The 17,550-nt window shown below is 44.0% G+C and overlaps 1 protein-coding gene across 1 annotated transcript in view; it reads left to right on the forward strand.

Annotated features, from left to right (window-relative positions):
* Positions 1-4,061: 4,061 nt before the first annotated feature.
* Positions 4,062-17,550, forward strand: part of TMOD2 (tropomodulin 2) — a 32,876-nt gene continuing 19,387 nt past the window's right edge. Inside the window, exons 1-3 of the mRNA XM_038147134.1 lie at positions 4,062-4,214; positions 14,057-14,267; positions 16,093-16,249. Coding sequence (XP_038003062.1) covers positions 14,142-14,267; positions 16,093-16,249 — 283 coding nt within the window. The 5' untranslated portion in view covers positions 4,062-4,214; positions 14,057-14,141. The remainder of the gene's footprint in view (positions 4,215-14,056; positions 14,268-16,092; positions 16,250-17,550) is intronic.

Consider the following 17,550-nt stretch of genomic DNA (forward strand, 5'->3'; position numbering starts at 1 on the left):
AAGAAAAAAGTGGTACAAGAAACATGCCCAGTGTATACTGGTCAGCTCCAGAAGGCCTCTGTCTGACCTTGGGTCTCTGACTCTTTATCTAAGGAGAGAAATTCAGTGCTGAAGAAGTTGTCCTGCACATCCATTCATTGAGAAGGAAGTAGAACAGAAAGGTCTTCACCATTAGCAGACCCTGTAAAGACAGGATATCCAATTATCTCTTGGATCCTGCTCCTATCTGAGATGCAAAACACTTTAAATGGGACAATGTAAAAAAAGTGGGGATTTGGCCAAAATCTCCTCATTCTCATCCCGGAACAGACAGCAGAGCTGGGGTGGGTGGAGAAGGAGCCACATCTCTGTGGATGGAGCAGAGCCTTGTTGCCTTTTCTCCAGGGTGTCTCCAGGGCAGTGTGAACCAACCTGGGCAGGCTGCCTGCAGCAGAGCGGGGATGCTGAGCAGGGAGACACAGAGGATGGTGAGGTGCTGGGGTCTGGCCCCAAGCTCAGTAGTGGTCATCTTCTGTGGCAATCCCTTCCACCTTTCAGCCTGGTCCTGTTCCCAGTGGCATGCCTGCCAGCTGGGCCCCAGGCTTCACATACCATCGGTTCTGTGTCTCACCTTCCACACCCACAAAATGAAAATTGTGGTTCAATCGGATATCTGCTGCAAATTAACTGGTACAGATAAGATATTTATTATTAGTGTTACTAACATAGCCAATGCAGTGTCTAAATTGAAATGCATTTATTCAGAATTTATTGTGCTAGGGATGTAGAAGGGTTCACAGGAAGCAAGTTTGGAAGAAATAACAGAGGACTTGACGATAGTGTTATTTAATGTTTTACTGTACCTCACCTTATAAAACAGTCCAAGAAAATCCTATTATCTATCAAAGCAATGCAACTAAAAATTTTCCGATCCAAATATAGTTGGGGATTGACCAGTTGAAATGCTGCTGGCCAACATTTTAAGGCTTGAACCATCAAGATCTTACGAATGGAGGCTGCTTACATAGATTGGTTTTCTTTCAAGGCCATTTCAGAAGTATCTCCCCAATTCAGTAATTTTACATGTGGGCAAGAGTCAATTATTTTCTCGACCCACGGTCTGAAATTTGCTGATCAGGAATTGAACCAGGGGGTTTTATTTACAGGTCACTGAATTTGATCAGTATCTGGTCTTTAAGGGAAGAGATCAAAACATGCACCACTCAGTAATCAAGTCCAGATGTTGTCTAGAAGACAAGCTCCAGTTCTAGCAGGAATTAATTAAGCAAAGTCTTACAAGCTGTGTCGTAAGGAAACCAGATGAAAACAACAGCCCCTGTGGCTTTTTATTTAAAAATGAAACAAACATTTTGAAACAACTGACCACATTTTGGCTACAAATAGTTTAGCGAAATAAAACTTGCTTTTGGGTGCCCCAGTTAATGATTTACTGGTACAACCTGCTGGCAGAAAGCCCAGTTTAGAGAGAGTTGGAAAAATGCCAAACATCTACGCTGCATTCGCCATAGAGCCTCTGAAACAAACTGTCCCTGGGTGTAGGGAAGGCTGAGCCAGGAAATGCATTGTTTTGGGATCCACAGGATGCCAGCTCTCAAAGGCATCTCCCAGAGTAGAGTAAATTTTTTTCTAGAGTAGTTGTCCCCTTTTATGTTGTATCCTTAGGGTGTTTACTCTGCCACTGCACTCCTTTCAACAGGTCAAATACATAAAAATAAAATAAAATTAAAAGGCTAGGTGGGCAAAATGTTATGAAAAGGTTCTGCCAGGGAAAAAAAGGACTGCTTGGGAGCCTTACCCTACCCTCTCAGATGTGCCAGCCTGGGAAATCCCACACATGGGAAATATGGTCAGTACAGGTGGCCACAGTCATTTGATGTAAATGTATCACAGCAGGCATAGCCCATAAATGGGATCTCCTGTAGCCCAGACATGGGGTAGAGCTCAGATTCATGAATTGTATTGAATACATTTGTCTTCAAATGTTGCAGTTTGGGAAGAATGAAAGATTATCTAGTACGTCTGCATTTAATCTATTTACCATGTATAGTTTTGTTGGTATGCCTCTTAAATACAGGTGACCTGCACCTTTTCTTAAACAGAAACTGATCATATTTCGAATTTCTTGATTGCAAATTCCATGCATGAAGTGTAAGGAAGAAAGAAACATGAAACCACAGCCAAAGAACAGCAGAATCTTGACTTCAGCCAAACTCTATACTCCTTGCAGAGGATTGTTACATTTTTAACAGAAAGTAATATGAAGTGAATTTGTCATCAGATATAAAGCATGCAGATGGGAAAGTCAGCATGGGAGGATTTATTTTCCTTCATATCAACTTAATAAATACATTTTAAGGCATGACAGGAAAATCTGAGTGAAAAAAACTTGTAGGAGTTTATCAAAAAACAAACACCCTAATGTTAACTTTTGCTCTGTGTAGATAGCATACATTTCCCTTTCCCAGTATTTGTATAATTATGAGTGACTCATTCAAGCCCTGATCCTACAGACCAAGCTTAAATCCCCAAAGAGGGTTTGATCAGTGTCAGTAATTAAATCCACATTTCTGTCTCATGGCTGAATGAGACCTGTTTGCAGGGAAGCTTCAACCCCACCACCTAACCAACAAATTGCTCTTCAGCCTGAGCCACCAAGTTACAGAGCAGAAGATTTCAAAGCAATTTGGTTCAGCTTCCCTGATGCTTCTGGGACTGAACAAACAAAAACACAGATGCAAACCCTGTTTTCTTTGAATGCTTCAAGGCAGGGAAGGAAAGGGAAAGACTGCAGAACAAATGGATCTGATTATTTCCCGTTTCTGTTGATCTGATAACATTTTAGATGTTTGGCAAAAAAGCTGTTAACTTATGGCTTGATATCCCATTTTATGAGAAGTTTGAGGCAAGGAGGTTCCAAGCAGGTACTGCAGCTTTGGAGGATTTTTCTACACTCTGCACATTATTGTGGATACAGGTGTTTTCCTTAGCAGTAGTGGGAAAACACCCATGGTAACTCTTCATCCCCTCATGTTAGCCTGAGTTTTCTGCTCTAAGTCTTGCTACAGACACCTGAGGTGTTTGGCAGGGTTTGACATTTCCTACTTGTACTTTTTTCCCCATAGGAAAATTCAACTCTAGTGCAGCATCTGCTTCCTAACAAGTCAATGTCTTCTTTTCCTGCCAATGTGAAATGAAACTTAAAGACATCCCAATTATTGGAACAGATTTTCTGCTGCTTGTGACTCATCACTTAGTGCTCAGAACCAAGGGCCTCTGTTCAACAAAATCACAACACCCAGTGAAAGCATTCTGATAAATTAAATTTTGGACATGCTTAATTAAAAGAGGTTCACTCAAATAATATTACATATAATTTCAACCAATGGTTAACCTTACTATAGAATAATAGAACAAATATAAATTGAATTGCCAACACTAATTAACAGAAGAAAGGAAAAATATCAAAATGGTCTCAGAGGCCAGCACTAGCTACTCCAAAACTGGCTCCCTGGGGTGACACATCTTGATTCAGGGTGAGGGCCAGCAGGTTTCTGCTACAGGACCTGTTTGGCTGGCTCGGTTTGCAGCAGGTGTTGAGAGGAGGGAACCGTGTTCTTTGGGATCACCCGGCGACACGGGTGCCCAGAGCTGACCGGGTACCACACGCAAGGAGCGCGGGCAGGGCTGTGCTTGGGGCAGGGGCGGTGGCCGCGGCTGGCAGAGCCCCCAGAGCACGGGGCAGTCCGTTTTCGTGAGCCACACGCGTGACGGGGAGGGCTCAGCTGCATCGTGCCAAGCCACAGGCGACACGGAGTATGTGGGTGAGGCGGGACCTCACCTGCAGGCTTGGGGCAGGCACAAGCAGAGAGGGCTGAGGGGGACAGGGGGAAGGGAGGGTGGCGGGAGGGCCGCTGCTGCGGGAGCTGCTGCAGCTGGAGCCGCCGCTGCGGTTGCCGTCGGGCCGGCGCCGGTGCCGGTGCCGATGCCCGTGCCGGTGCCCGCGGCTGCCGCTGGCGGCCGCCGGACTACGAGTCCCAGCGTGCCCGGCAGGGCCGGGGCCGCGCTGCGCAGCCGCCGCGCCGGGCACCCACCTGCAGCCGCCGGCGCTGGGCTCGGGGCGCGGAGGGGCGCGCAGGCGGCGGGCGGCGCCGGGCTCGGGCTCGGGCGCGGAGCGGCGCGCAGGCGGCGGCGGCCAGGCCCGGCCCCGCGGCGGGGTAAGGCGGCGGCCGGGCCGGGCGGGACGCGGGGCGGCATCGCCCGCGGGGGCTCCGCGGGGCTCCGCGCTCTGCGGAGCGGGCGCTGCGGGGGCGCGGCGGGCGCGGCGGGCGTGGCGGAGCATCCCCGGCGCGGGGCGCGGATGCGGGGCGGCCCCGATCCGATCCCAGCATCGCCGCGGGAGCCGCGCGGGGCACGGCGGGCTCGGCCGGGCGGCCCCGCCACGCCCGGGCTCGGCGGCGAACGCGGCGCCTGCCCCGGCGCCTCCGCAGCTTTGACGAGCGAGTGCGCGCCTGGTTATTGCGGAGCGCTCGCATCCTCCGGGTCACGCGTGGGAGGACAGAAATTAGATGGGGCAGTTTAATAAAATACCTACAGAAGGTGTTTGTGTGGGTGATGATGAGCTGCCCCTCCTTGGAGATCTCCTGCCTTTTGTATGTCACGGATGCAGCAGGACCGGCGGAGGGTGGTTCCGCTCCGCCGCTGGGCAGCAGGTCAGAACAAACGAACCAACGCCAGGTTCGGGAAGAGATCGCTGATTTAGAAAATTTAGAAACGTTTCCAAGGTCCTGAGGAGCAAAGTGTACCCTCAAAACCTGCACATTGACATTAGATATAGCATACTGTCTGTTCTGTCATCTTCTAATTGAAAATAATCAGGGTGCCCTAATTCAGGGGGATTTGCTTTGATGGAAACTTTAGGGGAATTTCTTCTGCCAGAGTAAAAATCCACAGTTAATCAATGAGAAGCATGTAAAGATAACTGAGGACTATAAACACCTAAAAGTAAATGACAACTGGTTAGATTAACATAAGCATCCTGAGCTTAGCAGTGACATAAACTTCTGAAAAAAATTCTAACATTATTACTAATGAGACAAATTTGGAAATTTATCAATATCAAATATAAATTTTAAAATAATTGGAAGAAGTAATTATATTTTTATACCATGAATGATACACTGTGTAGATCTATGCTTTTGAAAGTGTTTAGTAGAGGAAATCTTCATCAAGTTATTGAGTTGCTTATTTGTAGTAAATAGATTCAGTCTTTCAATTTCTTATCATATGAAAGCTTTACTTTAACTGATTATTCTCAGAAATTGTCTTTGAACTTCCTCTGTTCTGCCCTTCACTCCTGGAGAGAGGAACATGTAATGGCAAAGAAACACCTGGGATCATCTGGCCTGGTACTGTAGGCATCCCATCCTCTAATTCTTTGCGAGGGATGCAGTTACTAGAAAACTGAACTCACACTCAGGGGTGCACGGTGATGTCTCACTGAATTATACCGACAATATCACAGTCCCTTCCTTGTTATTCTGCACTCATTTGCTGTCTAACAGCCTGCCTGCCTGCCTTTGTGCTGCTGCTCTACACTGTGCACATCTTAACTGGCTTCCACTATGGATATATTTAAATTTTTACCACTTGGTAAGAGAAATGAAGACTTATGTGACTCATTTTAGTGACTCCACCAACCTAAATTCCTAATGTGTCTTTTTTCCATTTATCCAGCTTGGTTGTATGTCTGAGCTTAGCCAGTAGCCTCTCTTATCTTGATAATCTAAATAATTTTGTTCAAAGTGGTGTGCTTTGCTCTCAGTTTGCATACCTTTTATTCTTTCCTCAAATTAACATTATTTCCAGTATTTTAAAACTTGTGGCAAGCAATGTTCATGCATTTCTGCTGTTAGTAATCTGTTTTAGGGTTTTTTTGGGTAGCATTCCTCTATTATTGAACCTCCTAGTTTGATGGTTTCCTGTAATTGAGTGTCCTTTTGACTGGGGCTGAGGTGGCTGTGCAGGGTTTTGCACTGAGAGGCCCTGGTAGCATCCTGCAGCCACAGGTATTTGCACGAGGTGGGTTCCTAGTGGGGTGAATGCCTATGTTCTGTTTACTGACCTCAGCAGACAAGTCTGGTGGTTGCTTCTGTTTAACAAAGGGGTTTGGTCATCGTTATTTGCTGCCCCAGAAATCTGTAAACTTAGTTTTTAAATCCTTCTTTCAAAGAGCAGTTGGGACTGAGTGTCCAGCTGCTATGCTAAAACAGGGAAATCTGAGACCAGTGGTGACAAAAAGGTAGCACTTGGTTTGTTATCTGTTGGCAGCACAGGTGGAACAATGCTGGAGTTTATGTTACCCAGTGTCCTTTTTTCCTATTGATGTTTCCAACATGTGGGAAACAAACACTGCTGTTGTCATTTCCAGGGCTGGTCTGATGTGTTCCATTGTAAAAATAAAAAGTCAATTTCCAGGTAATTCCTTCTCTGTTTGTTGTTTCAGCTGTCGGGATGTGCTCATCCTGCATGGTTTCTGGGTTTTGTTTACAGATAAAATGCAAAAAATGTTGGTAGATATGCTGTCTCTGTACATTGTAAGGAGAAAAAGCAGCTTAGGAAAGATGCAAAAAGAGGTTTTTAGAGGGTACCTAGCAGTGGTAGGTATTCTACCTACCAGGTAGGCCTATTCAGGATCTCAGTTCTGCAGTCATTAGTACATGCTCTTACCCAGCCTTTGGGTGTCTCTGCTGTGTTTTCACTTGGCCTACGGTGTTCATTTAAAAGATCCACCTAAACGTATAAGATGTTCATGGAAGAAGGGACCCATAGCCAAAGGAAAAGCTGTCCAGACTTCCAGACTTCCCATTTGACCTTGTGCAAGGCATTTCTTTCTCCTGACAGGGCAGTGGACAGGCTCTCGTGTGGCTGATGGTGTTTAGGGCTCCAGAGCAGCTGGTTCCATGTAAATGTGCTCAGTCAGGGAGGGTGCCAGAACCTGGCCTTTGGCTTTCCAAGTGTGCCTCTGTGCAAAGCTGCGGGTCTTCCCAGCCCAGTGTGTGCTTTGCTTTGCATTCATGGTGGATGTGCTGATTACAAGCACTGCAGTTCTTCACACAACACAAAAGCTGGAACTCTAAACTGGATGAAGACACCTCCTTGTAAACATCCCAGCTGTTCCTGTAATGTGTATGATCCATGTTCCCCTGGGGACCACAGAGCCACAGGCTGCTGTGTCACAGACTGGGAGATGCCAGCTCTGGGGCAGTGCTGACCAGGTACAGATCTTTACCTGTTCCAGGTAAATCAGCGCCTGTCTGCTGCAAACCTGCAGAGTCTGGTGGTTATTGAAGGAGGTTGAAATATCCCTGGTGCCCCCCAGAAGATAATGAGGCCATTTTCTTCTACTCGCAATCAAATGGGCTCTTATCCAAGGGACCATCAGCGCAGGGTGTTTCTGTTCACGTCAGAGTGAAGCACACAGATGACAAATTGTGGGTGGAGCTGCCACTTCACCGTCTCTTTTGCCTGTATAAAATGACTCTGTCCTCCACGACTCAGCCGTGCACTTCACACCGCCCTCAGTTTCAGACAGTGACTGGTATGTCTTTATCTTAGAAGAGCTAATTAACTTTGCGCAGATTTTCAAACCATCACTTAAGTTCCGTAAACAAAAGAACCTTCCAGTGCTACAAACTTACCAGCTGCAATGAGCAGAAGGATTGTTTCATTAGTTTGTAACTAAACTTTACCCCTCTAGAAACAATTAGGATGTTCACCTGCAAGAGACAGGGCAGACAAACAGGTCTCTGGTGTTTTCCTGTACTTGATGCATCACTGAAATGTCAGACCACCATACACAATCCCACCAGTGTCTGCAAGGCTTAGGTTTGTTCTGTCATCCTCTTCTTGGAGGCAGGAATTGAGTGATTTAAAGGTTGGATTTTCTAAGTAAGACTTAAATCATCATATGGTCACTGTATAATTAGTCATCATATGTTTGTCTGGAAACAATTCTAATGGTTATGATCTAAAAATATTATGGTACCCAGAAACAAGCTATAAATTCATCAAGCATTGTAAAGAAATACTTCCTTTCCAGGACTCAATTTCGTGTTTTGAATGGCTATGAGTAATACCACTAATGTTATTTTAGAAATAATCAGAAATTGGTCATTATGTAACATTCTGCCTCAGTGGGAGAAGCATCAATGTTTCATCTTTCTTTAATCACCAGGGAAAAACCTTTCATGTTTCCTCAATCAGAGGGAGTACTTCCCTTTATGTCTTCTATAAATAACAGTGCTTTCATATGGATAATTTTGCAATATACGTGGTGGTTATATTTTTGTAAAGGGCATGACTGAAGTCCCATTACAATGAATTAATGTCTCACATTTTATTTGTGTGGAAGTTATCAATCCCCATTTAAGCAGCCAACTGTGATGTACACTATAGAGCAGCATAAACATTACCAAGGTTCAGAATGCCACATCCAATTATCAAGTGGAGTTTTTCACCACTGAATGATTATTCTAAAATTTCAGGCCTAGTCTAACATTAGGACAACATAATTGTTAATTATTCACTGCTCTCTCTATAGGACTAAACCAGTTGCTGGGAACAGAGCCTGAAGTAACCCTACATTAGCTCTGGAGAGAACCAGTATTTTAAATATACAGGGATTTTGGGGAATTCTTTGCTGCAGTATGACAAAGGATGGCAGCTGGGCTGGGCACAGAAGAGGTTTGGCCACACTCTGACTCTCTCAGAGCCAGCCCTGAGGCAGTGCCAAGTGCAGCTGAGCTCTCCCCACTGCCAGCCCCAGAGACACACTCTAAGAACCCAATTCCACAAGTCCTCAGACAGGTGATTTGCTCTGACCCACAAAGTGATCATGCTATGTCATGAATGTAAAAGGGTTAGAAAAGGGGACTAGACTGGAGCAGTTCAGTACTCCTTATGTTCTTTTTTTAGGGGACTAGACTGGAGCAGTTCAGTACTCCTTATGTTCTTTTTTTGGGCAACAGACAGAAAAGTTGGGGGATTCTGGAGGAGGAAATACTTTTCTACAGATCTCTCTTCCATTTTCTACCTCTGTGAATTTCTTTGATGTGTCTATTGTATCTGCATCAGGACCTGTAGCTAATACTGTTCACATCATGCACACACAAACCCCAGTTTTGTTATGCTGTGCTCCTGCCACTCTTGTGTTCTGTGCTGGTCCTAATGCATTCCTTCTTACCTTTCTGAGATTCATGAGCCTCTTACTGCAAAACATGATCTCCCAGCATACATCCCCCACGTGCTCGTGGTTAGAAGGTACATTGGTACATTTGTCTTCCTTTTAAGTATAAAAATTAAAAAGGAACCTTATTTATATGTCAGGCAATGGAGTATTTCTAATGTTCCCTGTCTGGCACTGGATTCAGGGTGCTGGTGGGGCACTCCCTTGCCTGGACAGCATGGGACAATCATTCTCCTTCTACTGAGCATCTGCTTGCCTTGCACAAATACGGCTCTTAATCATAATGGCCCCAATCCTATTTATTTGGTCCAGTATCAATTTAACTTGGGATTAATTCCACCTGGTTTTTATTTTCATGTTCAGTTACATGAGTCTATTTAAAGAAGGGGAAGATTTATTTTCCACATTTACAGATCAGTTTTACAACTGTTTTTCAAGACACAAATATCCACCACTGTGGATACAGACATAGTTTAAAATAGGTCATGCATCAGGATCTCCTTTCTAAAGAATAGTTGCTGTGATTTGCAAAAATGAGAACAATTTCTCAAATCTGGTTATAAAAAAATACTTTTTTTTCCCAATAAAAATTCAAAGAACTCTATAATGATTATTTCCCATTCATCACATCTCTCTATACTTCATAATGCACATTGTCATGCAGCTTCATTTTTAGCTTATACGCATTATCAAACCTGGAAATTCACATCCTCTGTATCACAGTCTTCTCTCTGCAGGACCCCAGAGACAGATGTTTCTCTAAGTGTGTAGTCTGTGTTTTAGATAGCAGGAGTGACCTGAAGTGCATTTGTAGCTGCTGGTTCATAGGAGATTCTACAGTTCAGGTTGTTCCAACACTTCCTGAGGGATCCAAGGGAATGCAAGGGGGACCCCTGTGACATTCGACATTAATTCAGCAGAGGAGTGATTCACTCTCAGAAAGAAACATCTGTATCAGCAGTAGAAGATTACAATAGTGTTATGGTATCAGCAGAAACCACAGCTTGGCTCCTCTAGAAAGCCCTTTCAGAAGTGTATAAGCATAACAAAAAAGTACTTATGAACATGGCAAGGTGCAGAGGGGCTATATCACTGCAGGTGTCACTGAGCAACAATGATTTTATGTAGGCTGACTAATGACACCCTTTTTTTCTCTGAAAGCATGTTTTGAATGCTGATGTTGACAGGAATAGGTGAAAAGCTGCCCCAAATAACACCGTATGTATTTCTTTCTTTGAAGGAATCAGAAATACAGCTATAGCAAGAGGTTCTTTGAAGCTCACTGTGGAACCTCTGTGCTCCACAAGGGTTTAAAAGCAGCACGTGGGTAGCAGAAATGCCTCTTCCAGTTCTGCCCCATCCTGAACGAGCACAGATCTCACCTGCTGGGCTCTGCTGTTTAACAGCGGGGCTTAGGCCCAGGAGAAACTGAGATGCTCCATACTGAAACTCAGTGGAGAAAAACAAATGGGATATGTGCTCCCCCATTCCTTAATCTCTTTCACTCTTCCCAGTAAGTTTGAAGGGAAGCTGCACGGTGTTATCCATGCTCCCTCATCCTGCTCCCCTCAGTGTCCCTAAAGCAGTGTAACATTCAGGAGTGTGTTGTCCCTGTGGCTACATTGGACATCTCCCTTGTGCTGTGTGACACCTTATCTGCTTTTATATGCTCAAAATAACAGCATCAGGGAGCTCTGGGTTAGAACTGCTTTTGTAACTAATGGAAGCTTTCGTACAGTAATCATAACAAAGCAAATCCAAAGGATGAAGCGTGCAAGAAGTAAATAGTTGTGCACACTCAGGCCACAGTAAGGAGCTGCACAGACAGCATATGGCTCTGTTTACACACACAATATTAACTGTATCAAATCCAATTAGGGAGGTGGAGATCGTTATCATCACATTAGACAGCAGTTTCCAGTGTGTGAATCAAGAGTTCAGCATTTCCTTCCCAGTCTGCCTGATGCTGAATTGTTGGATTTATCTCCTTCCCTTGATTTGTGCCGCTGTGACTCTGGTGAAAGGTCAATAGGGAGCATAAACCCGGGCCGTGAGCAATGGGTGTTTCAGCCCAGCCTGCCCCAGCCTGTGCAGCAGAGTGAAAGCTCCAGAAAAGCTTTACTGCTTTCAGTAAAGCTTTCAGGCATTGTGGACAGAGAAATTCCCTAAGCTAAGTCTTCTGCTTTTGTTCAGTCACAAAAGAGTAGGATTCTGTTGTGAAAAGGAAAATATTAAGGGAATTTTTGTTGCAAATGTGTGCAGGCAAGAAAAGCACTCAGATTTCAGGCTCTTCCATGCACTATCAATCTAATCAGGGTTATTCAACACAGTACTTCATGCCATCAGAGAAGTTAGGCTGGTACATCTGTAATATCTGGGTTTAAATTCCTCTTTGGTGTATCCCTGCTGGACATGGTCAAACACCTTCTCTTCTTACTTAAAAGTTAAAATAGTGGGAGTTGTCACCTGTTCAGAGTGTCTCCTAGCACATCTTCCCTTTATGGCTGAGCCCTTAGGCAATTCACAAAGAATTTGGGGGTGTCTGGTGTGCACAATCGTGCTCTGATTCACCTGGGTTCAGCTTTGCAGACGCACAGAAGCTCTCAGATCCATGGCCTTGCTGATCCCAGTGCCACAGTTTCTGGCTGGAACCCTGCAGTGCTGTACACCTGAGCAAGAGGTCCTGGTGTCCTGCACAGCTGCACTGCTGACCCTCAGCCAGGGAAACCGCCTTGGACTCTTACAAGTTGCTTTTCCTACAATATTTAATTGTCCTAACCTTTGGATTATATTTCTGTCTTTTCCAGGGATGTGATTAAACTCTAATAAAACAACCATTTAACTTAAATAGTTTTAGAAAGCTGTAATCCCCTCAAAGAAATTTTTTAGCTCAGTTAATGACTGCTAGCTGAAATGTTATGTTTGTAATGAGTTTATCCAAAGGAATTTAGAGAAGGCACCTGATGCCCTAGGGCAAAATGTACTGCAGCTCAATTTGGTTTTACGGTTTAAACAAATTATAATTTTTAAATAAAACGCTTTCATTATTTAACAAGTCATTTTGATAAAAATTGCTTGGATTAAACACATATCAAACTAGTGTTCTTCTTAATCCCAAAGTATACAAAAACATTAGCTCTTTTGTACTGGTTTGGGTCAAAATATCCCCCACACTCATCACATATGATGAAATTGTGGTGTTATGAGAAAATTTCACAACAGTTGTAACTTTGTTAAACATCAGATGCTGACTACCTCCCTTAAACTCTCAACTTAAAGAATGGTTGAATTCTATCCTGACATTTGGAATGGCTTGATGATGATGTCGTGCTAGGAAAACAGCAGCCACAAACAGAGCAGGAATAAGGAAAAAAAGAAAGTGTGTAGGCAAAATAATGATTCTTCTTAGAATAGGATATTAAAGTTTCCAGTCAAGGCTTAATGTGCCTTGCAGTAGTCACAGAATTCTGGATATTTCAAATTTGTAAATCCACTGATTATTCTCTTCCCTTTCAATAGGCTGCTGGTTTCTAGTCTTTTTGATAAATATAAAAATGAAAAATGTTTTAATATTTAGTACTTAAATAGTGAAACTCCTAAGTAAATGAAATATTTTCATTTGGATTTGGGATAAAAAAACCTCCAAAAATCAGGCTTCCAGCTCATATGACAAGCAACAGAACCCACATGGATTTTATTAGCTTATGACAACTAAAAACCTGGCCAAAAGAATTGAGGGTTGGGGTTGATACGTAAATCAGTGGTAGGTGCCAGTTGGCTGGTTTCCATATCAACCATAACTCTGAAATTTGGGAATGCAAAAACTCAGCTGTGAATGTGCACAGCCAACTGTGTCATTTGGAGAGTGCTGGTGCTGCTGTGGGAACTGGGCACCCTTGGGAGGGCCTGGAGCACACTGAGAGTCCCCAGTTAATGCTGCTCCTGATCAAAAGTTAGTTCTCTTTCACTCTGTCCCTTTACAGGCTGATTCTGGTTCTAGAATTTGTTCTTGACAAGAAAAAAAGAGCAAGTAAAGACAGAGAGTCCTTTGTCATGTTGTCATATGACAGATAGTATGACAATGACTGTTGTGGTCATGCAAATGAGATCTTCTTGTTCCCAGTCGGTTGGGATCATCTAACAAAGAATCATATTCAAATTTTAAAACTGAAAGAGTTTGTGAAACACTATATTCATTTTTTTTTCATGTTTTTTCTAGTTTTGAACTTTTGCAAGTCTCCCATGTAACAGACTGAATTACAGATAATATTTTGAGCTATAACTAGCATCTCCTCACTCAAGAATTTTGATGATACGTGCTATCATTTGTATCCAAACATAGTGATGTAAGACTAACTTTCAGTGTACCTGAAAGATGCTTAGGTAACCAGAATGTGCCAAAAAGTCAGTGGGTTAGCTTTCAGCCACCAGCAAAGCTGAGATAAGATTGAATACCTCAAGGCATAACATTTTGGTTTTTGTTTGTCAGTGTTGGACTGTTGTCTGTGACTCTACCGCTTTCCTTTGCTTCTGGCCAAAAGAGCAAACAGATACTGTTTCCAAGCAAATGAAAAAAAGGAAAAGTTGCTAATATTGTCCTTATCTGTGTCTCAAAGCTGCTCTTTGCTCTGCCCCCAGTATACTGAACACATCCTTGCTCTTCCTTGGCTGCTGCTGCCCAGGACGTCCCACACCCCCTGTGCTGTGCCAGGACATGCTGCTGCTTTGTTTTCATTAATGTGTCACTGTGACCCTCAGCTTTCCAGGACTCTCAGCTCAATGGAGATGCTCACAATGCTTTATTGTTGGCAGTGAGTGTGGCTGGAGGAGCTGGCTCCCCCTGGATGGTGGAAATCCTCAGCAGCAGCAGCAGCAGCAGAGCAGCACAGCAGGAGCCATGTCTCTGCCCTTCCGAAAGGAGCTGGAGAAGTACAAGAACATCAACGAAGATGAAATACTCAGCAAGCTCTCAGAGGATGAACTGAAGCAGCTAGAACATGTTCTTGATGACCTTGATCCTGAGGTGAGTGATGGTAATTGCAGCACTGCCTGCTGGAAATGCCTCACACTGCAGTATTTTTCATTTCTGTTCTGTTGCATTAGGGACAGTGTACCCTAAAGTATGAGCAGCTCAGCTACAGACATTTTGGTTGTATTCCTGCTGTGAGGTGCTACTTTTCTAAAAGTCACTGTGCTCTTGGTCTGTCCCATGTCTGTTTAAACATGAGCTTGTCTGCAATCTAAATCTTTAATCATGTTGGCACACTGCAACAAAATGAGAAGCTTTTTATGGCTGCTGTTTCTGAGCACAGCAATAAACAAACATAACCTGTGTTTATGGAGATCAGGTCTTTTGAACTTCTGAAATCTGTTGACCATGTCATTCAGCACATATGTTTTTAGCTGAAGAGAACATATTGGGCATGATCAAGAAAAATAGGATTCAGCTACACAGCTGTCATTTTCCAGAGAGTAAGAATAATTTGGATTATATATACATTTATATATAGAACCCCATTTTTATACATATATATATATATATATATATATATATATATATATATATATAAAAGTAATTGAGAATTTCTCACAAAGAATTAAAAAATCTCTGGTCTGAGAACCACTTGATCCTACAATAACAAGGTTACAGTTACAAGTCCTACAATAACGAGGTTACAGTTACAAGTGTGCAGGGAATTGTGATTGTACCTACTCAAAAATATTCAAACTGATTTAGGAGTTTGAAAACTGGCAGGTAAACTGGCAGATAAAATGTTCTGTCTGGAGGCAAAATAAATTTGGAGAAACACAAGAGATTTATAGCTTCTAAATCTATAGCACCAGTTTGTCTGGAAATTAAGGGGCACTTTAGTGTTCTCTCCCATCCTGTTGCCACTTCCCACACTACTACCACTTCTACATTTTCTGGTATTTTCAGGTATCTGGCATCTCATATGGAGACACAGAAAACCATTAAAAAAGCAACACCAACCAAGCCAATAAATCAGGCCATGGTGCATTTGTATTTATGCTACATATGTGCAGTGAATTTGGAGCACTCTGGGCACGTTTGTGCATGCACAGGTAAAATAACTGGTGACTTCAGTTCACTGGATGTGCTCAGAATTCCCTGTGTATTTGCCATGGGTCAGATTTACTGTGCATGCTCTGGCCAGTGAGGAAATGTTTCTGAAGTACTCTGGGGCACCTTCAACACGTTGGCATTACTGCTCCTGCACAGCAAGGTCCACCTACTTGTATTCCTCCTTGGGATTTCCTGGGCTGAAATGTGGGGGCCTTATGCATGTTCCCGTGCTACAGGATGCAGGTGAAATCACAGGATCCCACAGCTACATCTTGAAAGTGGGAATTATCTGCTTGCTTCCTCATACTCTGAATAGCTGAAGTCCACCTCATTCACCAGTCTCTTTGGTGCATGCCATTCATTTCTGAAGTCTGAGAGACATCTGCTTTAGAATGAAAGGAATTTTTTTTCAGTGAGAGAAAGATGGTGAGGAGAAAGAGTAAGGGAAATGTACAGAAAACATATTCTGGTTTATCTACCTGGACTGCAAACTGTAATTATAATACGTCTAACAAAGGACTCTGACCTTGCTTAGTTCTTTGCTGCTCTGACTGTGAATATGGTTAATACAAATATTAGTGGGTAGTAAGTCAAGAAGACTGAATGAAATGCTGGGTTTCGTGAGTACATTTAGGTAATGTGTGTTACTGCTGTCACCCAAGAGCATCACGCAAAGAATGATTTCATTAAAAGCCATTGAGATGAGATTTGGAGCGCTGTGTGCAGCTGCCTGCTGTCCTTTCCCTGCCCCTCTCTCTCACAGAACGCCCTGCTGCCAGCGGGATTCCGGCAGAAGGACCAGACCACGAAGCCTGCCACGGGCCCCTTCGACAGAGAGCGCCTGCTCTCCTACCTGGAGAAGCAAGCTCTGGAGCACAAGGACAGAGAGGACTTCGTACCCTTTACAGGGGAAAAGAAAGGTACTGGCCATGCTCGTGTTGGCACTGGGCAGCAGCCAGACTAACAGCGTGCCCTGCTGCCTGCCTGCTCTGTGCAGTGCTGGGACAGCAGAGCTGAGGCTCTTACGGTGCAGGGCGAGGCTGCAGTCAGATTAGAGCTGCTGCAGCAGAAGGTGAAGGGCTGGTTGAGCTGCTGCAGTGTCTGTCTCACTGCTCTGGAGTCCCAGAGGCAGCTCCGTGGCCTGTCCCAGTGGCAGGTCCATGGTTTGTGATGGGTTAATGGCCTCTTGGGGGTGCAGGGACACGGAGCACCAGTCCAGCAAAGGGCTCAGGCAGCAGCTCTTGGGCAGCCAGTGCCTCTGGGTGCACTCAAGCACAAAGGTGCCCTCACCAGCCCCACAGGGACTGCTCCCTGTTAAGCATTAGGCCATGCAGGGGCATTGCAGTGGGGGAGGTGTTCAGGAGGAAACACATAAATGCCTTTCTGAGTGAATCTTGCCTACAACTGCTGTACGTAACAGCTCAGGGAATACAGTTACAAAAAAATAAGTATTTTTCCACTTGTTTGCTATCACATCTGGCAATGCTATTCATGCAGACACTTTCCCTGCTACCCTTGTCCTACAGCTACAGGAAAAAAAGGGGAAAAACAGGAAAACCTAATTCTAATAATTTAAACACTGGTAGGATAACCTCAGGGCAGGAACAGTCATAATTTAAACAAACAATATTCCTTTAGTACCACTAGCTCCTTTTCCCTGTTTATAAAAAGTGGACAAAAATGCTGGCCTCAGGCAACCCCTTCATTCAAGAAGGAACTTCCTATGTCTGGGTCCATTTCTGGCTATGTAATGGATTTGCCATTATTTCAATGAGATCTGCTTAAGGGAAAGCAGATACTTCAAGGAAGTCAAGGGCAGCATTTTTTACATTATGTACCATTACCAAAGGTGTAAAATGTTATTTATATAATATTTCATAGGCCAGGAGTTGTTACTATCATTACATTGTGTTCTCAGTCTTTGAAACAATGATTTCAGACAAATGAGACATTTTTCAGCTAGATCTGATCAATGTGTCATTTTACCATGCAGCAGATTCTTTAACCTACTTTTTGCCCCCTCAAAATGCCCACATACTGTTCTTCACAGGGCTGATGGTGAGCCCACTGACATGCAGTGACAGGGCAGAGGTCCTGCCAGTAGCAGGAGAGGTCAAGCACACGCTGTGCAGGAAGGAAAGCACTTTGCTGTAGTGTGGATTTATTACCAATTGTTCTCAGTCTCCTGCACACTGCTGGGTCAGAGCAGTACAAGTCACTG

The sequence above is a fragment of the Motacilla alba genome, chromosome 10 (assembly GCF_015832195.1).
Source record: "Motacilla alba alba isolate MOTALB_02 chromosome 10, Motacilla_alba_V1.0_pri, whole genome shotgun sequence".
NCBI lineage: Eukaryota > Metazoa > Chordata > Aves > Passeriformes > Motacillidae > Motacilla > Motacilla alba.